The 25831-nt window shown below is 56.1% G+C and overlaps 1 protein-coding gene across 1 annotated transcript; it reads left to right on the forward strand.

The window, feature by feature from the left end:
- Positions 1–25831, forward strand: EVI5L (ecotropic viral integration site 5 like). Its single transcript, XM_060184268.1, is given in 20 exon segments — positions 1–202; positions 1901–2090; positions 2847–3071; positions 5802–5876; positions 6234–6359; positions 8046–8189; positions 9154–9243; positions 11288–11385; positions 11504–11564; positions 13422–13475; positions 15873–15905; positions 17552–17692; positions 20185–20313; positions 21615–21698; positions 21700–21756; positions 21853–22008; positions 23335–23481; positions 23602–23697; positions 23776–23871; positions 24314–25831. Coding segments are annotated over 20 exon segments (2445 nt in total). The 5' UTR covers positions 1–44; the 3' UTR covers positions 24599–25831.

Here is a 25831-nt window from a genome sequence, read left to right on the forward strand (position 1 = left end):
TATGTGTCTCCCCACCCCTGCAGGCAGCACAGTGACCCCCCCCCATGCCCGGCCACCTGCCCGCCATGGCGAGCCCTACGCTGAGTCCCGACTCCTCATCCCAGGAGGCTCTGTCAGCCCCCACCTGCTCCCCCACCTCGGACTCCGAGAACCTCAGCCCCGATGAGCTGGAGCTACTGGCCAAACTGGAGGAGCAGAACCGGTGATTCAGGGAGTGGGGTGAGGGTGGGGGGCCCCCTCTTCAGATGAGGAGGGCGAGGTTTCCGGGGCTGAGAATGTGGTCTGGGAAGAAGAGACTGGGTCTGGGTGGTGGTGGCACATCTGGTTGAACACACAGGTTACAGTGCACAAGGACCCAGGTCCAGGGCTGCAGGTGTCTCTCTGTCTCCCTCCCTCTCTACCTCCCCCTTCCTTCTTGATCTCTGGCTGTCTCTCTCCAATAAACAAAAGATGATTTTATCTGTGAGGATATCCCGAGAGGGTGCAGAGTGCATAAAGCATCGGAGTCTCAAGCATGAGGTCCCGAGTTCGATCCCCAGCAGCACAGGTGCCAGAGGGAGGCTCTGCTTCTCTCTCTCTCCCTCTCTCTCCTGATGATAAATAAACAGAACTTTTTTTAAATGTAGGTTTTCCAGGGAGCAAGTGTATACCTTAAGCTCCAGACTTTTATATGTGAGACTCTGAGGACCCAGGTTCAATCCCTGGCTGCACCATCAGCCAGACCTGAGCAGGGCTCTGAACTCTCTCTCTCTCTCTCTCTCTCTCTCTCTCTCTCTCTCTCTTTCTCTCTCTCTCTCTTTCTGTGTGTGTGTGTGTCTCTTTCTCTATATATCTCTCTTTCAGTAAAAGAATAAGGGTGGTCCAGGAGGTGGCACAGTGAATAAAGCATCAGACTCTCTAGCATGAGGTCCTGAGTTCAATCCCCGGCAGCACATGGACCAGAGTGATGTCTGGTTCTTTCTCTCCTCCTATCTTTCTCATGAAAAAATAAATAAAATCTTTTTTTAAAATATTTATTTCTTCCCTTTTGTTGCCCTTGCTGTATTATTGTTGTTGTTATTGATGTCATCGTTGTTGGATAAGACAGAAAGAAATGGAGAGAGGAGGGGAAAACAGAGGGGGAGAGAAAGATAAGACACCTGCAGACCTGCTTCACCGCCTGTGAAGCAACTCCCCTGCAGGTGGGGAGCCGGGGTTCGAACCGGGATCCTTTTGCTGGTCCTTGCGCTTTGCTCCACATGCACTTAACCCGCTGTGCTACCGCCCGACTCCCAATAAAATCTTTTTTAAAAAAATGATTGGAGAGTAGACAGCGTAATGGTTATGCAAACAGACTCTCATGCCTGAGGCTCCAAGGTCCCAGGCTCAGTCCCCAGCACCACCATCAGCCAGAGTTGAGCAGGGCTCTGGTCTCTCTCTCTCTCTCTCTGTTTCTCTGTGTGTGTGTGTGTGTGTGTGTGTGTCTTTCTTTCTGTGTCTCTTTCTCATTCATTAAAATAAAGCACATAAAATATATGCCAAAAATATGTCTTTAACAATAAATAAAAGAGAAAGACAGGGCTAGGCGGTGGCCCACCTGGCTGAGCGCACATGTTACAGTGCACAAGGACCCAGGTTCGAACCCCCGCTCCCCACCTGCAGAGGGGGAAAGCTTTGCAAGTAGTGAAGCAAGGCTGCAGGTGTCTCTCTGTCTCTCTCTCTCTCTCCCTCTCTATCTCTATCTCCCCCTCCCCTCTCGATTTCTGGCCGTCTCTATTCAATAAATAAACGTAATACCAAAAAATATATGTTTTTTTACAAGAATAGAGAAAGTCCAGGACTGGGGGGAGTGGGGAAGGCCAGGCTCCCCAGGATGGGGGTCTCTAGGGCTCAGGGCTCCCCTCCCCGCCCCCCCCCCCAGGCTCCTGGAGGCCGACTCCAAGTCCATGCGCTCCATGAATGGCTCGAGGCGTAACAGCGGCTCGTCGCTGGTGTCCAGCTCGTCCGCCTCGTCCAACCTCAGCCACTTGGAAGAGGACACGTGGATCCTGTGGGGTCGCATCGCTAACGAGTGGGACGAGTGGCGGCGCCGCAAGGAGAAGCTGCTGAAGGTGGGAGGACCCCCACACACACACACACGGACACACAGACACAGGGACACAGGGACACACAGACTCTCGGCTCAGGGGTAGAGCACACAGGGGGTGCAAACTGGCTGCCCAGCTCAGGGTCCCAGGGTGGTGGCGGCGGTGGCGAGGGGTGGGAAACCAGCCCTCACAGACACACACACCCCACGGGGTCCCCCTCCCCACCCCGCAAGGGCATCCCTGACCAATCCCGGTGATTCCACTTTTTTTTCTCTTTTTGAGATGCTCGGTACTGGGTGGGGGGACAGGGGGCCCCTGGCTGCCCAGCGCGGGGTCCCAAGGTGGCAGCCACAGGGCAGGAGGGGGAACCAGCCTGAAGGCCTGTCCTCAACCCTCTACTCCAGCCCCCACACACATACACACGGGTCTCCCCAACACACCCCCCACCCTTGCTGATCAGCAAGGACCTCCTGTACCAATTCTGGGCCATCCTCTCCATCGAGGGGGAGAAATGGGGTCACTGCGGGCATTTTGGGGGGTACCCAGCTCAGGGTGGTGCAGGGGGGCCCGGGGTGCACAGCTCAGTGTGAGACAGGAGACGGAATGGGGGTCTGGGGGGCCTGGCTCAGGGTGAGACAGGAGAGGGGACGGGGGTCCCCGGGGTGCCCAGTTCAGGGTGGGACAGGAGACGCAGGTTAGGGGGAAGGGCTGCCAGTCTGGCTGCCTGCGCCCAGAACACACGCACAAGGTCCATAGATTTTGGGGCATCCGTCCCCCCAGGAGCTGATCCGCAAGGGCATCCCCCACCACTTCCGGGCCATCGTGTGGCAGCTTCTGTGCAGCGCTACGGACATGCCGGTGAAGAACCAGTACTCGGAGCTGCTCAAGATGGCCTCGCCCTGCGAGAAGCTTATCCGTCGAGACATTGCCCGCACCTACCCTGAGCATGACTTCTTCAAGGGCCAGGACAGCCTGGGCCAGGAGGTCCTCTTCAACGTCATGAAGGTGGGGCCCCAGCACACACACACACACACACACACACACACACCCTCCCGACTCCCACAGCTGGCGCCACCCACCAGGCTTCCCCACCCCACCTTGATGATCATTATTATTTGGGGGGGGGGGATTAACGGTTTACACTCAATACACTTGTTGGCACATGTGTCTTCCAGCCAGAAACAGAGAGGGGAAGGGGGTGACAGAGGGAGAGAGAGACACACCTGCAACCCTGCTTCACCACTCGGGAAGCTTTTCCCCCTGCAGGTGGGGACCGGGGGCTCGAACCTGGGTCCTTGCGCACTGTAGCAGGTGCGCCACCACCCAGACTCTTCTGCAAAACACTCTTCCTGCCCCCCCATCCCCAGCCTGAAAAGCTGCCGCCGCCGCCACCCCCACCCCACTCCACCCAGAGGCCTTTACTTTGGTGCAAGACACCACCGCCAGGCCAAGTTCTGCTCACTGTTTTCTCCCCTGGTCTTGTTTTTCAACCGCTGTCCATGAGTGAGGTCACCCCATCTTCATCCTTCTCTTTTCCTGGCTGATCTCACTTCACAGGACTCCTTCAAGCTTCATCCAAGAGGAGGGGAAGAAGGTGACTTCAGCATTCTTCATGGCTGAGTAGTATTCCATTGTGTATCTAGAACACAATTTTCTCAGCCACTCATCTGTTGTTGGACACCTGGGTTGCTTCCAGGTTTGGGCTATTACAGACTGTGCTGCTATGAACACAGGTGTACACAGATCTTTTTGGATGGGTCTGTTGGGTTCCTTAGGATCTATCCCCAGGAGAGGAATTGCAGGGTCATAGAATATTCATCAAAGGGCAGTCGGGTGGTAGCAAAGCAAATTAAGCGCAGGTGGCACAAAGCGCAAGGACCGGCATAAGGATCCCTGTTCGAGCCCCCGGCTCCCCACCTGCAGGGGAGTCGCTTCCCAGGCGGTGAAGCAGGTCTGCAGGTGTCTGTCTTTCTCTCCCCCTCTCTGTCTTCCCCTCCTCTCTCCATTTCTCTCTGTCCTATCCAACAACGACATCAATATCAACAATAATAATAATGACAACAGCAATGAACAACAAGGGCAACAAAAGGGAAAATAAATAAATACAAAAGTAAATAAAATAAAATAAAAGAATATTCATCAAAGAAATCCAGTGGGGGACCAGTGATGGCGCACCTGGTTGAGCGCACTTGTTATAATACACAAGGTAGCGGGTTCGAGACCCTGGTCCCCACCTGCAGGGGGAAAGCCTTGCAAGTGGTGAAGCAGGGCTGCAGGTGTCTCTCTGTCTCTCTTTCTGTCTCCCCTTCCTCTCAATTTCTGGCTATCTCTATCCAATAAATAAAGATAATTTTAAAAAAAGAAATCCAGTGGTCTGGGAGGTGGTGCAGTGGATAAAGCACTGGACTCTCTAGCTTGAGGTCCTGAGTTCAATTCCTGGCAGCACATGTACCAGAGTGATGTCTTTCTCTCTCTCCTCCTATCTTTATCATTGATTAATTAATTAAATAATTAATTTTTAAAGAGGGGGCTGGGAAGTAGCACAGCGGGTTAAGCGCAGGTGGCGCCAAGCGCAAGGACCGGCATAAGGATCCCGGTTCGAGCCCCCGGCTCCTCCCCACCTGCAGGGGAGTCGCTTCACAGGCGGTGAAGCAGGTCTGCAGGTGTCTTTCTCTCCCCCTCTCTGTCTTCCATTACTCTCTCCACTTCTCTCTGTCCTATCCAACAACAACAACAGCTATAACAACAATAACAATAACAGCCACAACAAGGGCAAAAAAAAAAATGGGAAAAATACCCTCCAGGAGCAGTGGATTCATAGTGCTGGCACCGAGCCCCAGCGATAACCCTGGAGGCCAAAAAAAAGAGAGTAATAATATAATACTACAGTTTAAAAAAAAAAAAAAATATATATATATATATATATATATATATATATTAAATAAAAAGAAGAGATCCAAAAGGCCAAAAAACACATGAGAAAAAAAAAATGCTCCAAGTCATTTCCAAGAGAAATGCAGATAAAAACAATAATGAGATGCCACTTCACCCCTGTGAGAATGTCAGACATCAGAAAAGGTAACAGCAGCAAATGCTGGAGAGGGCGTGGGGTCAAAGGAGCCCTCCTGCACTGCTGGGGGGAATGTCAATGGGTCCAACCTCTGTGGAGAACAGTCTGGAGAACTCTCAGAAGGCTAGAAATGGACCTACCCTATGACCCTGCAATTCCTCTCCTGGGGATAGATCCTAAGGAACCCAACACACCCATCCAAAAAGATCTGTGTACACATATGTTCTTGGCAGCACAATGTGTAATCACCACCCTGCTTTTTGTTGTTTTGGGTTTGTTTTTTGCCTCCAGGGTTATTGCTGGTGCTCAGTGCCTGCACCATGAATCCACTGCTCTTGGAAGCCATTCCCTCACCCCTTTTGTTGCCCTTGTTGTTGTAGCCTGGTTGTAGTTATTGTTGCTGTTGATGTCATTTGTTGTTGGATAGGACAGAGAGAAACCGAGAGAGGAGGTGAAGACAGAGAGGGGGAGAGAAAGACAGACACCTGCAGACCTGCTTCACCGCTTGTGAAGCGACTCCCCTGCAGGTGGGGAGCCGGGGGCTCAAACCGGAATCCTTATGCTGGTCCTTGTGCTTCGTGAGACGTGCGCTTAACCCGCTGCGCTACCGCCCGACTCCCAACACCCTACTTTTGACCTCTGATCACCCATGTCTCCCCTTCCAGGCTTACTCCCTAGTGGACCGAGAAGTAGGATACTGTCAAGGCAGTGCCTTCATCGTGGGCCTACTCCTCATGCAGGTAAGGGGAACCCCACCCTCAGGGTGAGAATGGGGCAGCCTAGTGGGGAGGAAGAGGGCCTTCCTGCCCCAAGTCAGCGGATTCCTAGGTGCCCTGAGAAGCCCAAGCTCCGTAACCAGGGCCAGCGAGATAGCTCTCGTGGAGCCCACTTAGCCCTGGCTCCAGCCTGGCCACTCCCCAAGCACCAGAGGAAGCTCCTTGGGCTGGGATCTTTTTCTCTCCTTCTTTCTGGCTCTCTGGAAAAGTCAGCCTGGAGCAGAGAAGCCCCTCACCTCCTCTGTGATGATAATAACAACCTGCCCAGGCTCACTGCCCACCCCCCCCCATCCTCTCTTCTTGGCCCCACCCCACCGCCAGATGCCCGAGGAAGAAGCTTTCTGTGTGTTTGTGCGGCTGATGCAGGAGTACCGGCTGCGGGAGCTCTTCAAGCCCAGCATGGCTGAGCTGGGGCTCTGCATCTACCAATTCGAGTACCTGCTGCAGGTGAATTGCCTCCCGCCCTAAACTCCCCCTCACCCTGGTCCCCAGGACTGAGGAACAAAAAACAGTTCCAGAGCTGAGCAGCTGCAGCTGGGAAGAGGTCAGGGTGCTTCGAAGGGATCTGGAGAGACAGCTCAGTGACTATGCAAACAGAATCTCCTGCCTGAGATTCTGGGGTCCCCAGGTTCCATCCCCAGCACCACCATCAGCCAGAGCTGAGCAGGGCTCTGGTTTAGAGGAGAGAGAGAGAGGAATCCCACATATGTAAAGAGTTCTTAGAAATCAACAAGAAGGGAGGAGTCAGGCGGTAGTGCAGTGGGTTAAGTGCCTGTGGCACAAAGCGCAAGAACCGGCTAAGGATCCTGGTTCGAGTCCCCCGGCTCCCCACCTGCAGGGGAGTCGCTTCCCAGGCGGTGAAGCAGGTCTGCAGGTGTCTGTCTTTCTCTCCCCCTCTCTGTCTTCCCCTCCTCTCTCCATTTCTCTCTGTCCTATCCAACAACGACATCAATAACAACAATAATGACTACATCATTTTTTTAAGTTTATATAATGATCTTTTAAAAAAAAAGAAATCAAGAAGGGAGTCGGGCAGTAGCGCAGAGGGTTAAGCACAGGTGGCTCAAAGCACAACGACCGGCATAAGGATCCCGGTTCGAGCCCCCGGCTCCCCACCTGCAGGGGAGTCGCTTCCCAGGCGGTGAAGCAGGTCTGCAGGTGTCTGTCTGTCTCTCCCCCTCTCTGTCTTCCCCTCCTCTCTCCATTTCTCTGACCTATCTAACAACAACAATATCAATAACAATAACTACAACAAGAATGAAAAACAACAAGGGCAACAGAAGGGAAAATAAATGAATAATTTTTTTAAAAAAGACCTTCATAACTTTTTTATTTTATTTTATAGAGACACATACAAAAAGAAAGAGAACAGAGAAAGAGAGGGACCAGAGCATGGGATTGAACCCGGGACCTCAGAGCCTCAGGCACGAGAGTCTTGTCTTCTGAGACCCTAGACAGCCAGACATCAAGAGGGAAGGAGGAGATAGAGAAGAGAGACAGACAGACACCCACAGCCCTGCTTCACCACTTGCAAAGCTTCCCCCTGCAGGTGGGGAGCCGGGGGCTCGAACTGGGATCCTTACGCCGGTGCTTGCGCTTGGCGCCACGTGCGCTTAACCCGCTGCGCCACCGCCCGACTCCCAGCTTTTCTTTTTTAACAAAGATTTATTTACTAGTAAGAGGGAAGGAGAGAGAGAGAGAGAGAAGCAGAGCCTCCCTCTGGCTCATGTGCTGCTGGGGGATTGAACTCAGGACGTCATGCTTGAGAGCCAGTGCTTATACCTCCCGGGCTGCACTTGGAGAGTTTTGTAGAACCCCCACACCACACCCCCTGTCTCCGATGCTTCCTCTTACCACCTTGGCAGCCATATTCACCGCCACAAGCCCTTCTCCCCATGCCAGCCCCCACACCCCACCAGCCGCTGCTCCTTGGGCCCCTCTGCCGGCCTGGATCAGCGCCTCCTGTTTCGGCAGGCGGAGCCCAGGGCAGCTCTGAGCAAGCTGAGGAGGGCTTCCTGGAGGAGGAGGCACCCAGAGCCAACATTCCCAGTCGGCGCTGGCAGGATGGGAAGGCAGGTGTCTGAGCCTGTCCCCCCACCTCGCTCCCCCCCTCCCATCCCTGTGCCCCAACAGGAGCAGCTCCCGGACCTCAACACGCACTTCCGCTCTCAGAGCTTCCACACCTCCATGTACGCCTCGTCCTGGTTCCTCACCCTCTTCCTGACCACTTTCCCGCTGCCTGTGGCCACCCGGGTCTTTGACATCTTCATGTATGAGGTGAGGAGTCCCTCGGGTGCTCCAGGCCCATTGCTCCCTGGGTGCTGAGAGAAGAGAGACCCCACAGCCCTGCCCACCCTCCATGGGCTCCCTGGGTGCTGTGCAGAGTGCTGAGAGAGGAGAGACCCCACAGCCCTGCCCACCCTCCATGGGCTCCCTGGGTGCTGTGCCTGGTGCTGAGAGAGGAGAGACCCCACAGCCCTGCCCACCCTCCATGGGCTCCCTGGGTGCTGTGCCTGTTGCTGAGAGAGGAGAGACCCACAGCCCTGCCCACCCTCCATGGGCTCCCTGGTTGCTGTGCCTGTTGCTGAGAGAGGAGAGACCCCACAGTCCTGCCCACCCTCCATGGGCTCCCTGGGTGCTGTGCCTGGTGCTGAGAGAGGAGAGACCCCACAGCCCTGCCCACCCTCCATGGGCTCCCTGGGTGCTGTGCATGGTGCTGAGAGAGGAGAGACCCCACAGCCCTGCCCACCCTCCATGGGCTCCCTGGGTGCTGTCCATGGTGCTGAGAGAGGAGAGACCCCACAGCTCTGCCCACCCTCCATGGGCTCCCTGGTTGCTGTGCATGGTGCTGAGAGAGGAGAGACCCCACAGCCCTGCCCACCCTCCATTGGCTCCCTGGGTGCTGTGCCTGGTGCTGAGAGAGGAGAGACCCCACAGCCCTGCCCACCCTCCATGGGTTCCCTGGGTGCTGTGCAGGGTGCTGAGAGAGGAGAGACCCCACAGCCCTGCCCACCCTCCATGGGCTCCCTGGGTGCTGTGCCTGGTGCTGAGAGAGGAGAGACCCCACAGCCCTGCCCACCCTCCATGGGCTCCCTGGGTGCTGTGCCTGGTGCTGAGAGAAGAGAGACCCCACAGCCCTGCCCAATGAGTCTTCCAGGAAAGGTCTGGGTCCTGGAAGAGAGGTCAAAACAAAGAGAAGAAGCCCTCAGACACCCCATTTCTGTCCCCACCCCCTTCACAGGGTCTGGAGATCGTGTTCCGGGTGGGCCTGGCACTGCTTCAGGTGAATCAGACAGAGCTGGTCCAGCTGGACATGGAGGGAATGTCACAGGTGGGCCAGCAGCACCTGACGGGGAGAGGGAGAGAGGGAGGGAGAAAGAGAGGAAGGAGGGAGTGCCCCCTTCCTTGCCTCCCCTCCTCTGTCACAGAGGTCTCCCCTGGAGCCCGCAGCAGCCTGGCCATGGGCAGAGCAAGACACCCAGCCCTGGGACCCCCTCTTCCCCTCCCCGCCCCCCTCCGGCTCCCGGTCCCCAGCTGCAGCCGTGGGAAGAATGTACAAAGACCATGTTTGTGTCCTCAGACACGGGCAGCCATTGTCCCCGACTGCCTGAGGGGGCCAGCTGGGCCGGGGAGCCATGGCAGCCTGGCTGCCCAGCCCCCCACCCCTCTCAACCTCCTGGGTCTTAATGCTTTGGGGTTAAGGTGGGGGTGGGGCCTGGGGAAAGGGCCTTCCTCTGGGGGGGGGGGTCACTCCTGGCCACCCTGGTTCCTGTTGGTGGGTGGTTTTTGTCACCATAAAGGGACAGCCACAAGGTGTCCTTGGCTCAGTCCCTCCTCCAAGATTTGGATGTATTTGTGTGGTCATTTTTTAAGATTATTTATGGGAGTTGGGCAGTAGTGCAGTGGGTTAAGCGCACATGGCGCAAAGCACAAGGACCGGCGTAAGGATCCCAGTTTGAGTCCCCAACTCCCCACCTGCAGGGGAGTCACGTAACAGGCGGTGAAGCAAGTCTGCAGGTGTCTTTCTCTCCCCCTCCTTGTCTTCCCCTCCTTTCTCCGTTTCTCTCTGTCCTATCCAACAACAACGACAGCAATCACAACAACAAAAATAATTATAACAACAATAATAAACAACAAGGGCAACATGCGATTTTGCACATGCAATGCGGGGGATCTAACTCAGAACCTCATGCCTGAGAGTCCTAGTGCATTCTCTGCTGATCCCGGGCCTCCCACTCTGACCTGCACTCTGTCCGTTAGTCCCTCAACAAGCATTTGTTTCTTGGTTAATTAATTGGTTTGGTTCATTTCTTTTTGCCCTGGGCATGTGGTCTCACAGCTCTGGGTGGCTTTTTCGTTAAGATGGGATGAGGTGAGGGACTTCACAGAGACAGTATAATAACCTGAGGCTCTGAGGTCCCAGGTTCAATCCCCAGCCGTATTATTATTATTGTTATTATTTATTGTTAATTTATTTTTTTTTATTAGAGCACTGTTCAGCTCTGGCTTATGGTGGTGCAAGGGATTGAACCTGGGACTTTGGTGCCTCAGGCAGGAGAGTCTCTTTGCAGAACCATTATGCTGTCTACCCTATATCATTATTATTATTATTATTATTATTATAGAACTTAATTGATTAATTAGCTAGATAGTTATTAATAAGAAAGAGAAAGAGAGCCCAGGCAGTGGCACACCCGGTTGAGCACACATGCTACAATGTGCAAGGACCCGGGTTCGAGCCCCCAGCCCCCACCTGCAGGAGGAAAGCTTCCCAAGTGGTGAAGCAGGGCTGCAGGTGTCTCTCTGCCTCTCTCCCTCTCTGTCTCCCCCTTCCTCTCGACTTCTTGCTGTCTCTACCCAATAAATAAATGAATGATAATAAAAAATGTTTTAGGGAGTCAGGCGGTAGCACAGCGGGTTAAGCGCAGGTGGCGCAAAGCACAAGGACTGTCATGCGGATCCCGGTTCGAGCCCCCGGCTCCCCACCTGCAGGGGAGTCGCTTCCCAGGCGGTGAAGCAGGTCTGCAGGTGTCTGTCTGTCTCTCCCCCTCTCTGTCTTCCCCTCCTCTCTCCATTCCTCTCTGTCCTATCCAACAACGACGACATTAATAACAACAACAATAATAAAACAAGGGCAACAGAAAGGAATAAATAAATATTTTTAAAAATGTTTTCAAGAGAGGGAGAGAACCACCTGACTCCCGGGAAGCTGCAGAATCCATGGCCTTCCCCACAGCGCCACCTACTGGGCGGCTCCCTTCCCGCAAGCTCCTTCTCCATCCTCATCCACCAGGGCTCAGGGGTACTTAGGCAGCACCCAAGGGCATCGAGGGTGCTGGTGGTCTGTAGCTCAGTACCCCCCACACCGTGCACAGTACTTCCAGCGGGTGATCCCCCACCAGTTCGACAGCTGCCCCGACAAGCTGATCCTCAAGGCTTACCAGGTCAAGTACAACCCCAAGAAGATGAAGAGGTCAGTGCGTGGAGGGAGAGAGGGAGGGAGGATGCAGAGCAGGGAGGGTCCCCTGAGGATCTGGGGGGTGGGCACCGACGGCCTCTCCCCCCACACACACACCCTCCCCTGCACTCAGGCTGGAGAAGGAGTACGCCACCATGAAGAACAAGGAGATGGAGGAACAGATTGAGATCAAAGTGAGTACCGCTGCGTCCGCATCGCCACGCACCAGGACACGGGTTCGAGTGCCCGGGCCCCACCTGCAGCAAGACGGGGGGAGCTTCCCAGGCGGTGGAGCAGGGCTGCAGGTGTCTGTCTTTCTCTCCCCCCTCCTCTGTCTTCCCCTCCTCTCTCCATTTCTCTCTGTCCTATCCAACAATGACAACAACAATAATAACTACAACAATAAAACAACTAGGGCAACAAAAGGGAATAAATAAACAAATATTTTAAAAAGAGTGAGAGAGCAAAAGAGAAAGAAAAAGAGAAAAGAGAGCAGGGTAGACAGCATCACGGTTCTGCAAACAGACTCTCCTGTCTGAGGCTCCAAACGCCCCGGTTCAATCCACACACACGCACACACACACGCGCACACGCGCACACACACGCGCACACGCACACACACGCACGCACACACGACACACGCACACGCACGCACGCACACGCGCACGCGCACACACACGCGCACACGCACACACACGCACGCACACACGACGCACACACGACACACACGCACGCACGCGCACACACACACGCACGCACGCACGCGCACGCGCACACACGCACACACACGCGCACGCACACACACACACACACCACCATCAGCCAGAGCTGAGCAGGGCTCTGGTGTTTCTGTCTGTTTCAAAAACAAAATAAATAAAATATTTAAGAAAAAATAAGAAACAGAGAAAGAGGAGTAAGGGAGATAGGGGCAGAGGGAAAGAAGGAAGAAAGGAGAGAAAGAAAGAAAGAAAGAAAGAAAGAAAGAAAGAAAGAAAGAAAGAAAGAAAGAAAGAAAGAAAGAAGAAGACAGTAGGCAGGATGCGCTGGTCGGATGGTGGCCACTAGAGGGCGCGTCGAGCCGGCTCACGCTGCCCCTGCGGGTCCTGCCCCCCCGCCCCCACCCTTGGGGTCCTTATGACGAGGCGACCCCAGCGGACCCCAAATCCAGGCCCTGCAAAGCAGTCCGGATAAGAACATTTGGGGGGTCCCAACTGGTGACACGCTTGGTTGAGCGAACACACATTCCAGCGCACAAGGCCCGGGTCTGAGCCCCCCGGTCCCCACCTGCAGGGGGAAAGCTTCCTGAGAGGGTGAAGCAGGGCTGCAGGGGTCTCTCTGTCTCTCTCCTTCTCCATCTCTCCCTCCCCTCTCCAGTTCTTTGTCTCTAGCCAAATTTCAACATGATCAGACACTTTCAGAGTGACACTTATATAGAAGAAAAAAATTGTAATTAGAATTTTAATATTTATTTATTTTCCCTTTTGTTGCCCTTGTTTTTTTTATTATTGTAGTGGTTATTGTTGCGGTTGTTTTTGATGTCATTGTTGGATAGGACAGAGAGAAATGGAGAGAGGAGGGGAAGACAGAGAGGGGAAGAGAAAGACAGACACCTGCAGACCTGCTTCACCGCCTGGGAAGCGACTCCCCTGCAGGTGGGGAGCCGGGGTTCGAACCGGGATCCTTATGCCGGTCCTTCTGCTTCACACCACCTGCATTTAACCCGCTGCGCTACTGCCCGACTCCCAAAAAAATTTTTTATTTTAATAAATTAATGAATGAGGGCCAGGCAGTGGCACACACTATTAAGCACACATAGTACTAAGCACAAGGACCTGGGTTCGAGCACCTGGCTCCCCACCTGCAGGGCGGAAGCTTCATGAGTGATGAAGCAGGTCTGCAGGTGTCTCTCCGTCTCTGGCTAGATGCCAGTGACCTAGGCACAGGACTGCCTCTATCCCACTGGGGGTGTCCTGGGTACTTGGGGGTAGCAGCCAACCCAGGAGACCAGTTCTGACCCTCCTGCCCTCCCCCTCTGCACACACCCCCTACAGAGGCTCCGGACAGAAAACCGTCTCCTGAAACAGCGCATTGAGACCCTGGAGAAGGTGAGGACCCTATGATTCCCCAAAAACCCTTTAGCCCCCTTCTCCGCACACACGCCCCCAATGCAGGGCTCCAGAATCCAACAGAGGAACCCCCCCCAGCCTCCTACCTTGGGCTGGGGACCCCACTGAGCTGATGTGGGATGGGAGAGAAGCTTTACTTGGGGGCTAGGGGGTGAATTGTCACCCAAAGTGGCCCCCCCCGCTCATGTGCCCCCCTCCCTCCCAAAGCAGCTGGAGGGTTAGTGCAGAGGAAACAGACTCCCTGCTTGACCTCTGCTCCCATCCCTAGAAGACAAGGCCCTTGTTCTCCCAGACACACGCTGGTCAGGACACCCAGAAGGCTTTTTTTTTTTTCCTTCCTTTTAATATTTATTTCTGAGAGAAAGAGGGAGAGAGAACAGACCGGAGCTTCCCTCTAGCACATGCAATGCTGGGGATTGAACTCAGGATGTCCTGCTGGAGGGGTCTGATGCTTAATCCACTGCACCACCTCCAAGTTGGTCATCTGTCTGTTAATTTTATTTACTTCACTCCCATGGCCCTGCTCAGCTCTGGCTGATGGTGGTGCTGGGGATTGAACCTGGGACCTCAGAGCTGAAGGCAGGAGATCCTTTTTCTTAGGAATATATTATTTACTTAGAGAGAGGAAGAGACATGATGAGTAGGCAGATAGATAGATGAGAGAGAGAGAGAGCCCAGAGCCCTGTTCAGCTCTGGCTGATGGTGGTGCTCTGGATTGAACTTTGGAGCCTCAGATCCTCGAGCAGGAGAGCGTTTTTGCAGAACCACTCTGCTGTCTCCCTAGCCCTGTCTTTGTCTTGTTGATTTATAATCACTCTTTACATATGTAGGCTTTAAAAAAAAACATAGCTCTGGCTGATGATGGTGCTGGGGATTGAACCTGGGACCTCAGAGCCTCAGGCAGGAGAGTCATTTTAAATAACTACTGTGCTGTCTCCCCAACCCCTTATTATTTCCCATATATAGGACTTACAAGACTCTTTTTTGTTTTCTCTAAAAACTTTTTTTATAAATGCTTTATTTAAAAAGAAAGAAAGAAAGAAAGAAAGAGAAGCAGAGAAGGAGAGAGAGATGCCCCAGCATTGAAACTGGCTTTAATACAGTGGGAGCTGGGCTCGAACTCGAACCTTGGTCATACTCTATCCAGGTGAGCTATTCTGCTCACGGCTGTTATATATGAGACAGCAGTGGGGCAGGGGAGATAGCAGAGTGGTTCTTCAAAGAGACTCTCACACCCAAGTCTCCAAAGTGCCAGGTTCAATCCCCTGCACCACCATATGCCAGAGCTAAACAGTGCCCTGGTAAAATTAATTAATTAAAATAAAAAGTAAGAGACAGAGATCTCTATGGGGCCAAAAGAGAGAAACCAGAGTTCCACTCCAGTACATATGGTGCCAGGAAATCAGACTGGGGCCCTCAGGTCTGCAGGTGCAGGCTTCAAGCAGGTGGGCTATCTCCCTGGCTGCCCCAGAGTATCATCATCATCATCATCATCATCATTAGTGGATAGAGACAGAAACTGTGATGAAAGGAGGAGATGGAGAGAGAGACAGAGAGAGGAGGCCAGACAGTGGTACATACCACCATGTACAAGGACCCAGGTTCGAGCCCCTCCCGGCTCCCCACCTGCAGGGAGTACGTGTCACAGGTGGTGAAGCAGGTCTGCAGGTGTCTGTCTTACTCTCCCCACCTGTCTCTCTCCCCCTGTCTCCCTCTCCCCTCTTATTGCTCTCTGTGCTGTCAAAGAAAAAAATAGAAAGCGGGGGAGGGGTAAATCGCCTCTGTGAGCAGTGCATGTGAACCCCAGCGATAACTCTGGTGGCAAAACAAAAAAAATGAAGGAAGGGAGGGAGGGAGGGGAAAAATGAGGGCTGGGGAGACAGCACAATGGTTCTGCAAAAGGCTTTCCTGCCTGAAACTGCAAGGTCCCAGGATCCATCCCCAGCACCACCATCAGCCAGGGCTGAGCAGAGCTCTGGTGTCTCTCTGTATCTCTTCCTCATGAATTTTTTGTCTTGTTTAAGGAATGCCTCCCCCAGCACCCCCACCCCCTCCGTGGTGTGGTCCCAAGAAGCCAGCCCTGACCTGGGAGATGGGGTTGGGGGTGGGGGGAAGTCCCAGCCCTGGGCCCCGGGTCCCCATCCCCACACAGCCCCCCCCCCCCACCTCCAGGACAGAGTTGGCTCTGACTATTCCGGTTTTCCGGGCTTCCTCCGGGTCCTCTCTGCTGGTTCTGCGGTTCTCGGGTCTCAGGCCTCTCTCTCTGTGCTTGTAGAGCTAGTGACAGGTGGTTCTTGTCCGTCTCTCCTCCCCCTCCCTCCTGCTCCCCCCCACCCCCCACCCTGCGCGCCTTCCGACCCCGCCCCTTCCCCGTAGGAGAGCGCGGCTCTGGCTGATAGGTTAATCCAGGTACTGTAGATTTTTGTCTCCTTCCTCCTCCTTCACGTATCCCACCCCCCACCCCACCCCGGGGGACTCCACCCCCACCCCATATCTGCTCACAGACACGCGACAGCCAGTAACTCCCTTCACCCTGGCTGTGGCATCCCCTGGGGAGGGGAGGGGAGGGGAGGGGAGGGGAGGGGAGGGGAGGGGAGGGGAGGGGAGGGGAGGGGAGGGAGGGGGTCAGGCCTGGGACCTCTGTTCCCCTGGAGGAGTGTGTGTGTGTGTGTGTGTGTGTGTGTGTGTGTGTGTGAGAGAGAGAGAGAGAGAGAGAGAGAGAGAGATGTGTCAGGCGGTGGAGCTCTGGTTAAGCGCACACATTGAGAGTCGGACGGTAGCTCAGAGGGTTAAGCACACGTGGCACGAAGCACAAGGACCAGCATTAAGGATCCCAGTTCGAGCCCCCGGCTCCCCACCTGCAGGGGAGTCGCTTCCCAGGCGGTGAAGCAGGTCTGCAGGTGTCTGTCTTTCTCTCCCCCTCTCTGTCTTCCCCTCCTCTCTCTATTTCTCTCTGTCCTATCCAACAACAATAGTACCAATCATAACAACAACAATAAAACAACAAGAGCAACAAAAGGGAATAAAGAATAAATAAATAAATAAATATAAAAAATAATAATAATAACAATAATAGAGCCAGGCGGTGGTGCACCTGGTTAAGCACTCGCATTACAATGCGCAAGGACCCAGGTTCAAAGCCCTGGTCCCCACCTGCAGGGAAGCTTCGCAAGTGGTAAAGCAGGACTGCAGGTGTCTCTCTGTTCCTCTGTCTCTCCCTCTCCTTTCTCAATTTCTCTCTGTATCCAATAATAAAAAAACAAAATAAAATAAGAATTTTTTAAAAAAAATAATAACAAGAAGAAGAAGAATGACAAATATAATTTAAGAGAGTGTCATATATATTTCTGAGAGGGAATTTGCAAACACACACGGGAGGACAGAATGTGTCCTCTCACCAAGAGGCGACGCTGAGGACCCAGAAAAGTTGTGTGTGTGTGTGCGTGTCTGTGTGTGCATGGGTGCGTGTTGTGTGCGTGTGTGTGCGTGTGCGTGTACAGGGGGGGAGAGTGGGGAACCCCACATGCATAAGCCTGCCCAGCCCCCATAAGGTGCACGCGTGAACAGGCACCCACGTGCACAAACCCACACCTGCGTGCACGGGCTCACACGCCCTGCTCCTGGCCCCCCCACCCTCAACCCCCACTCCTCCCCCTCCCCCTCCCCCTCCCCCTCCCCCTCCTCCTCCTCCTCTCGGGCCGTTCCTGCCTTTGCTGTCGCTGCTGGCTCATGTTGCATGGCTTCATCTGGAACTCTGCACCCCGTATCCTGGAAAGGGGAGGCTCTGAGCCTGGAATGCAGGGAGGGGGAGAGGGGGGGATGAGGGGACCCCAATCGGGTGGGGCAGGGAAGGGAGGGGAGATTGAGGACCGACCCAAGAAGCCAGGCCTCCCGGCTGGCTCTCTCCAGGTGCTCTCTCCTGCACCACCAGGCCTCAAGGGTACCTCTCCACCCCAGGCTCTGCTTCCCGCCCCCCACCCTCGCCACCCCCACCACCCCCCCCCCCGGGGCTGAGTGGAGGGTCACGGCGCCCCTTCCGCCCTCGCTGTGCTCAGGGCCAGGTGACACGGGCGCAGGAGGCGGAGGAGAACTATGTCATCAAGCGGGAGCTGGCAGTGGTGCGACAGCAGTGCAGCTCGGCCACCGAGGACCTGCAGAAGGCTCAGAGCACCATCCGCCAGCTGCAGGAGCAGCAGGTAGCGCGGGGCGGGGCCTCAGGGCAGGGGGCGGGGCCTCCAGGCAGGGGTGGGGCCTCCAGGAGGCTAGTGGGTGGGGTCTCAGAGCCTAGGGGCGGAGTCTAAGGCCCCTGGGGGCGGGCCTCCAGGAGGCCAGTAGGCTGGGTTTCAGGAGCTGGGGATGGAGTCTCAGGTGCTGGGGGCGGTGCCTCCCCCCGGAGGCCAGACGGGCGGGGTTTCCTGTTCTGGGGGCGGGCCTCCAGGAGACCAGTGGGCGTGGCCTCAGGATCTAGGGGGCGGGGCCTCAGGAGCTCAGGGGTCAAACTGCCAAAACTTGAGTGGGTAGAGTTTCAGGAGCCTAGGCTGGGCGGGGGGGGGGGGGGGGGGGGGGGATGATGCCAGTGGGCGGAGTCTCAGGAGGGGGGAAGTGGGCGTGGTCTGTATGAGTGGTGGGCGGGGCAACCATGACCAGGTGGCCTGGTGGGTGGGGCTTTCCAGGATCCCAGTGTGTGTGGGCTCCACTCCCTGACCGGTGCTATACTACATGCCCTGCACCCAGTCTAAACCCCAGGCCTCCCTCCCAGCATGCACACACACCCCCATACACACACACACACACTGACAGGAACCAGCATTTAGGGGGGAGGGAGAGAGCTATTACACCCCAGAAAGAGCCAGGTCTAGGTATAGTGCCAGAGAATGGAAGGGCCCCTCAGCTCCTGGAGGGTAAAAGCAGACAGACTCAATCCCACTATCAGCCAGAGATGAGCAGTACTCTGGTAAAAAGTAAAAGGTAAAAAGTCCCACATAAGTAAAGAGTGCTTACAAATCAAAATGACACAGCCAGGGATATAGCAGGATGGTTATGCAGGGCTGGGAAGACAGCATAATGGTTCTGCAAAAAAAAAGGGAGTCCTGCAGTAGAGCGGGTTAAGCACAGGTAGCGCAAAATGCAAGAACCGGTGTAAGGATCCCGGTTCAAGCCCCCGGTTCCCCACCTGCAGGGGAGTCGCTTCACAGGCGGTGAAGCAGGTCTGCAGGTGTCTTTCTCTCCCCTTCTCTGTCTTCCCCTCCTCTCTCCATTTCTCTCTATCCTATCCAACAATGACGACATCAATAACAACAATAATAACTACAACAATAAAACAGCCAGGGTAACAAAAGGGAATAAATAAATAAATATTTTTTAAAAAGACTTTCTTGCCTGAGGCTCTGACATCCCAAGTTCATTCCCCAGCACTACCATCAGCCAGAGCTGAGCAAGGTTAAAAAGCTGCCTCTGGGAGTCGGGCGGTAGCGCAGCGGGTTAAGCGCAGGTGGCGCAAAGCGCAAGGACCGGCGTAAGGATCCCAGTTCGAACCCCCGGCTTCCCACCTGCAGGGGAGTCGCTTCACAGGCAGTGAAGCAGGTCTGCAGGTGTCTGTCTTTCTCTCCCCCCTCTGTCTTCCCCTCCTCTCTCCATTTCTCTCTGTCCTATCCAACAACGACAACATCGATAACAACAACAATAATAACTACAACAACAATAAAAAAAGACAACAAGGGCAACGAAAGGGAAAATAAATAAACAAAATTAAAAAAAAAAAAAGCTGCCTCTAGGAGAGAGAGAGAGAAAACAGAACTCCACTCCACCCTCTATGACACCTGATCTCTTTGTCTTCTGATGGCAAGGATTGATCCTAGAGCCACACAGAGGCTCTCCTGCTGAGCGCATGGCCCCTGGACCATGCCCGTTTTGAAATGGAGGGGAGATGGGGGGGGAACCACATCCCTGGACCTCTGCCCCTCCCGTTATGCCCAGATTTTTAAAATCCCATTCTCGCAGAGAGGAGGCCAGAATCACATGAGCCTTTATTAAAACAAGTTTAAGCCTAGGCTACATGCACTTCCCAATAGTGGCATGTGAGCCCCGAAAAGAGGCAGACAGATTATTTTTATGCACATCAGGAGGGGGGGAACTTGGGGCTGGGGTCCCTTAAAGTTCAGACCTGTTGGTCAGGGAATTTGACCGAAGTCCCTGGCAGTTTTTGTCAGTTCTGCAAATTTTGGGTTTTGGGGCTATCATGACCTGTTTACAGAACAGCTGCTGAGATAGGTAGAAATGTTGAGACTAGTTTTTCAAGGGTAAAGTGCAGCTTTACTGCAGCTGTTGGATTATGAGGTTTTTCTTGGCTGCCTTAGACAATATGGAGTAACAGCGGCCCTCACACCCCCACCACATGGTCACTCACCAACCAAATAGCACAAAGAACCTCTCTCCCAGGGCTGTCATTCCACCCCATTCCCACCATCCTAGGGGCCCTTCTGGAAGGTGTCCTCAGGAATAACAGGAGGCCCAGGGCTTTTTATTTATTTGGGGAAGGGGGAGCCCCTTAAGGTGGCATCAAAAGACACAAGGACACAGAGGGTTTGTCCCCACCTCCCTCTCTGGCCGAGGCCTGGGGAATTCCTGGGGCTGGGAATAAGGGCTCAGCCTGGGGGGCCCACGCAGCCCTCTGTCCACACCCCCCCAGGACAACCCACGCCTCACGGAAGACTTCGTGACCCACTTGGAAACAGAGCTGGAGCAGTCCCGGCTGCGGGAGACAGAGACTCTCGGGGCACTTCGGGAGATGCAAGACAAGGTCCTAGACATGGAAAAGGTGCAGCTGGCGGGGCCCTGGGGTGCTTGAGGGGGGACCCCCCTCTCTGGGGCATTCTGTAGGAGGCCCCAAATTAAATAAGGGGCAATGAGGGGGGGGGCGGGAATGGGGAGTGTGCTAGAGTCAGATCCCCACTGGAAGAGCCCAGGACATAACAGTTCTGGCCTCCAGGACGAGAATTTGGGGGTCCCAAGCAGCCCCAGGTCCCTTTCCGAGCCCCAGAGGTGCACAGTAAGTGTCGCCGCTTCTCAAAGGACAAGCTCCCTCCTCCAAAAAAAATAGTGTGTCAGGTACAAGCTTTTTACTTTTGGTTACCTTTATTTCTTAGTTAGAGAGAAACAGCCAGAAATCGAGGGGGCAGTGGTAACAGAGAGGGAGAGAGAGCAGAGAGACACCTGCAATAATGCCTCACCACTTGCAAAGCTTTTCCCCTGCAGGTGGGGGACCGGGGACTTGAACCTGGGTCCTTGTGCATTGTAACATGTGCGCTCAACCAGATGCACCACCACCCGGCCCTTATTCCTGGGGTTCCTAAAAGCTCACCTGTGAGTCTACGGAAGACCTTGCCTCCCCAGGAAATTGAGCTTCAAACACTCAACTACTTTTTTCCAGCACCACCATCAGCCAGAGCTGAGCAGGGCTCTTGTAACAGAAAGAAAGAAAGAAAGAAAGAAAGAAAGAAAGAAAGAAAGAAAGAAAGAAAGAAAGAAAGAAAGAAAGAAGAGAAAGAAAGAGGGAGGGAGGAAGGAAGGAATGAAGGAAGGAAGGGGGAGTCAGGAGGTAGTAGTGCAGCGGGTTAAGCGCAGGTGGCGCAAAGCGCAAGGAACGGTGTGGCGTGAGGATCGCGGTTCGAGCCCCGGCTCCCCACCTGCAGGGGAGTCGCTTCCCAGGAGGTGAAGCAGGTCTGCAGGTGTCTGTCTTTCTCTCCCCCTCTCTGTCTTCCCCTCCTCTCTCCATTTCTCTCTGTCCTGTCCAACAACGACGACATCAGTACCAACAACAGTAATAACTACAGCGATAAAACAACAAGGGCAACAAAAGGGAATAAATAAATATTAACTTTTAAAAATTTTTAAATTAAAAAAAAGAAGGAGAAATAGAAAAAGAAGAGGAAATTTATGATGGACCTTCCTCCAGTGCACCGGGGGCGGGGCTCGAACCCGGGTCTCCCACTTTTCAGCCAACAGGCTCCCTCTCCCCAGCATGCGCTCAGAGGATGGGGGGCTTGGGAGGAGGGGCTGCAGGAAGGGGGTAAGGAGGGCGCTCTGGCTCTGAGTTCACCCCCAAACCCACCCCCACAGAGGAACAGCTCGCTCCCGGATGAGACTAACGTGGCGCAGCTGCAGGAGGAGCTCAAGGCCCTGAAGGTGCGGGAGAGCGAGGCGGGTGGCGTCCTCGCGGGAGCTCCGCCAACATCTGCAGGAGCTGTCGGACACCTGGCAGGTGAGTGGGCTCGCGGGGAGGGGGGAGGGGGGAGCATCTTCTTGGAAGATGGGGGGGTGAACTGAGGCGGCCTCCTCACCACCCTCCCCTCTCCAGGCCCACCTGGCCCGCGGCGGCCGCTGGAAGGAGTCCCCGCGGAAGCAGGCGCTGAGCGAGCTGCAGGATGAGCTGATGGGCCTGCGGCTGCGGGAGGCCCAGGCCCTGGCCGATGGCCGCGAGCTGCGCCAGCGAGTGGTGGAGCTGGAGACGCAGGTGCTAGGGGAGGGCGGGGCCTGTTTGGGGGCGTGGTCGTGGCCGAGCTGCTGGGCGTGGTCTTGGAAGGGCAGAACTACCTGGTTGGCTGTGGCGGGGGGCGTGGCTGCACGGGTGGGCGTGGTCCAGAGGTGGTGGGTGGGGCTACGTGGCTGGGCGTGGTACAGTGAGGGTGGGGCTACGAGAGTTGTGAGGCTGCGCTGTGCGGTTGGGCGTGGTCCGTGGTGGGAGGGACTACATGACAGCGTGATCAGGGAGGGGGTGGGCCCCGGGGCTGGGTGGGGGGCACGTGACTGGACGTGATCCTACGTATGGAGGGGCTACTGGCAGGGCGTGGTCCAGGAGGGGGAGGCTATATGGCTGAGAGCGGTCCAGGAGGGGCGGGTCTACATAAATGGGTTAAGAAGCAGGACTCAAAGATCCCGGTTGGAGCCCCCCCCCCTCCCCACCTGCAGGGGAGTCACTTCACAAGTGGTGAAGCAGGTCTGCAGGTGTCTATCTTTCTCCCCCACTCTCTGTCTTTCCCCTCCTCTCTCCATTTCTCTCTGTCTTATCCAACAAAAATAATAACTACAATAATAAAACAAGGGCAACAAAAGGGAATAAATAAATCATATAAATATTTTTTCAAAAAAAGAAGCAGGACTAAGTTGGGGGCCTGTGGGTGTTGGGTTTGGGCTAAACAGCAGAGCCAGGGCTGTTTGGGTGGGTCATGGCTAAGGGGCAGCTCTGAACTATGTTGGGGGCGGGGCTAAGTGCCAGGCTGTGTGGATTCAGGGGCTAAATGGGCGGTGCTGGGCTGTGATTGGAGCAGAGCTTAGGGGTGGGGCTAAGAGGTAGGGTGGGTTGTGTTGGGGGTGGGGCTAAGTGGGCGGTGCTGGGCTGTGATTGGAGCAAAGTGGGGTGGGGCAAAGGGGTGGTGCGAGGATTTAGGGGCGGGGCTTAGGGGTGGGGCTATGGGGTGGTACTGGGCTGTGATTGGAGCAGGGCTAAGGGGTGGGGCTAAAGGGCGGTACTGGGCTGTGATTGGAGTGGGGCTAAGGGGTGGGGTTAAGAGGCTGGGCTGGGCTCTGGGGGCTGGACTAAGGAGTGGCGCTAAGTTGTCAGCCCTGTGCTCCTTGGGGGCGTGGCTCACGGGCAGTGCTGGGGCTGTGATTGGAGCCCTGGCTTAGAAGTGGGGCTACGTGGGGGGGGCACGGCCTGAGCCGTGTTTGCTAGTGGGCGGGGCTCTGTGGGGGGCGGGGCGAATGGCTGGCGCCGAGTGGGCGTGGCCCGGTGGCCTGGCTTTTACCGGCAGCGCCGCCTGCTCTCCTCCCCGCCCCCCAGGATCACATCCACCGCAACCTGCTGAACCGCCTGGAGGCGGAGCGCGGGGCCCTGCAGGAGAAACTCCAGTACCTGGCGGCGCAGAACAAGGGGTTGCAGACGCAGCTGAGCGAGAGCCGCCGCAAGCAGGCCGAGGCCGAGTGCAAGGTGGGCCCGAACATCCTCCCCCCCACACCCTCTGAACCCCCCAACGCCCAACCCCTGTGCTGCCCCCTGTCCACCACCACTACCACCACCACCACCACCACCACCACCCAAACCCTGCAGAGCAAGGAAGAAGTGATGGCGGTGCGGCTGCGGGAAGCGGACAGCATGGCGGCGGTGGCAGAGATGCGACAACGCATCGCGGAGCTGGAGATCCAGGTGAGCGGGGCGGGGAGCAGGGGGCGGGGGGAGGGGAGAAGCCCCCAGTGACCCGCCCCGCCCCGCCGCGCCCCGCAGAGGGAGGAGGGCCGCATCCAGGGCCAGCTGAACCACTCGGACTCCTCGCAGTACATCCGCGAGCTTAAGGACCAGATTGAAGAGCTCAAGGCTGAGGTGAGCGCGCACGCAAGGGGCCCTGGGCGCGGCTTGGAGGGGAGGCTCGAGGGGAGGGGACCCCGGCTCCAAGCCACACCCCGCACCCCCCATGCACGCACCCCCATGCACACACACCCCCATGCACACACACCCCATGCACACGCACCCCCCATGCACGCACCCCCCATGCACGCACCCCCATGCACACACACCCCCATGCACACACACCCCCATGCACGCACCCCCCATGCACGCACCCCCATGCACACGCACCCCCATGCACACACACACCCGTGCATGCACCCCCCATGCACACACACCCCCATGCACGCACCCCCCATGCATGCACCCCCATGCACGCACCCCCATGCACGCACCCCCCCATGCATGCACCCCCCATGCACGTGCCCCCTTGCACGCACATACACACCACACCACACCCCCGCTCGGGCACCGGCAGGTGCGGCTACTGAAGGGCCCGCCGCCCTTCAAGGACCCACTGACCTTCCACGGCTTAGGCCTGGCCCACCACCTGGATGAGGACTCGCTGCCGTCGTCGGACGAGGAGCTGCTGGGGGTGGGCGTGGGCGTGGGGGCGGCCCTGCAGGACGCGCTGTACCCCCTGTCCCCCCGAGACGCCCGTTTCTTCCGCCGCCTCGAGCGGCCGGCCAAGGACAGCGAGGGCAGTTCGGACAGCGACGCGGAGGAGCTGGCGCCTCCCTACCACCCGGGCCTGGGCAACTAACTGAGGCCGCGCCCCGCCTGCCCGGAACCCCGGCAGCAAAAGGGCAAAAGGTGGGGGGGAGGGGGTGGCTAGAGGACACGGACACAGCCCCCCCACACGCACACCCGCATCTGCAAGAACAGCGCGCCAGACAGTCGGACGGGAGGATTTGCCCCACCCAGGGTGGGGGGTCTCCAGCAGTGTCATCTCTCCCCCCCCATCTGGGGGCCAGTAACGGAGTTTCGGGGGGGCTGTGCCCCTTAACAGCAAAGACAGAAGTGGGAGGACACCTCCTCCTCCTCCTCCAGGCAGCCCTCCTTGGAAAGAGCAGGAGGCTTGAAGGAGAAGAATGGGAAGAAGAAGAGGAGGAGGAGGAAGAGAGGGACAGTTTGGGGGATCGGGAACACTCGGCCCACACGAGTGGAGAGGGACACATGACCAGACTTGGGGGGGAGCCCCCCACCACCAACAACGGAAACCAAAGCCCCCCCCTTCTGTGTGCGGAGCAGTCAGCTGGGAGGGGTGGGCCGAGCCTCAGAACAGCCGCGGGGAAGTAAAGAGACTTACCCCCCACCCCGCCGCCATTTTCACCCTAGTACCCCCATATGTCCCTCTGTGAGACACTAGGACCCCATCTGAGCAGTTAAAGGGGGGCTTCCTCCCCACCCCACCCCTGCACCCAGTCCAGGCCCCTCTTCTCTCCCCACCCCCCAGAATGGAGAAGGAGGCCCAGCCTCCACTTCCCTGGGGTCCTCCCCAAGAGGAAGGCACCTCCTCTTTCTCATCCTCCACAGTCTCCCCTGATGAACCCCCAGACCAGTGCCAAACCCCCACCACACCCATGGGACTTATACCTCCCCCCAGTCTCTCTCTCTCTCTCTCCTCTTCTCTCTCTCTCTCTCTCCTTTCTCTCTCTCTCTCTGTGCTCCTGGAGCAGAGACCAGCAGCAGCCAGTGTCGCAAAGCAATCTCCCCGAGCTCCCTGGGGTTCAGGGGGGCCCAAGGGTGCCCACACACACACACACACACACACACACACACACACACGCTCCTCCAGAGTCCCGGTCCCCATCCCTGGTTGTCCTCTCTCCAGTGTTCACCCGGCTTCCCGGGCGGGGCGGGGCGGGGCCGGCGCCCGTCCCCAATGCCCCCACCCTCCCCCCTGTCATTTTTTTTCTTTGCACACTGCCTATCACACTCCACACATCTGCCGAGATGGAGAAGGATGTACGAATAAAACGTATTTACACCGTCA

This window comes from Erinaceus europaeus, unplaced genomic scaffold (assembly GCF_950295315.1).
Source record: "Erinaceus europaeus unplaced genomic scaffold, mEriEur2.1 scaffold_530, whole genome shotgun sequence".
In the NCBI taxonomy this organism is placed as follows: Eukaryota; Metazoa; Chordata; class Mammalia; order Eulipotyphla; family Erinaceidae; genus Erinaceus; species Erinaceus europaeus.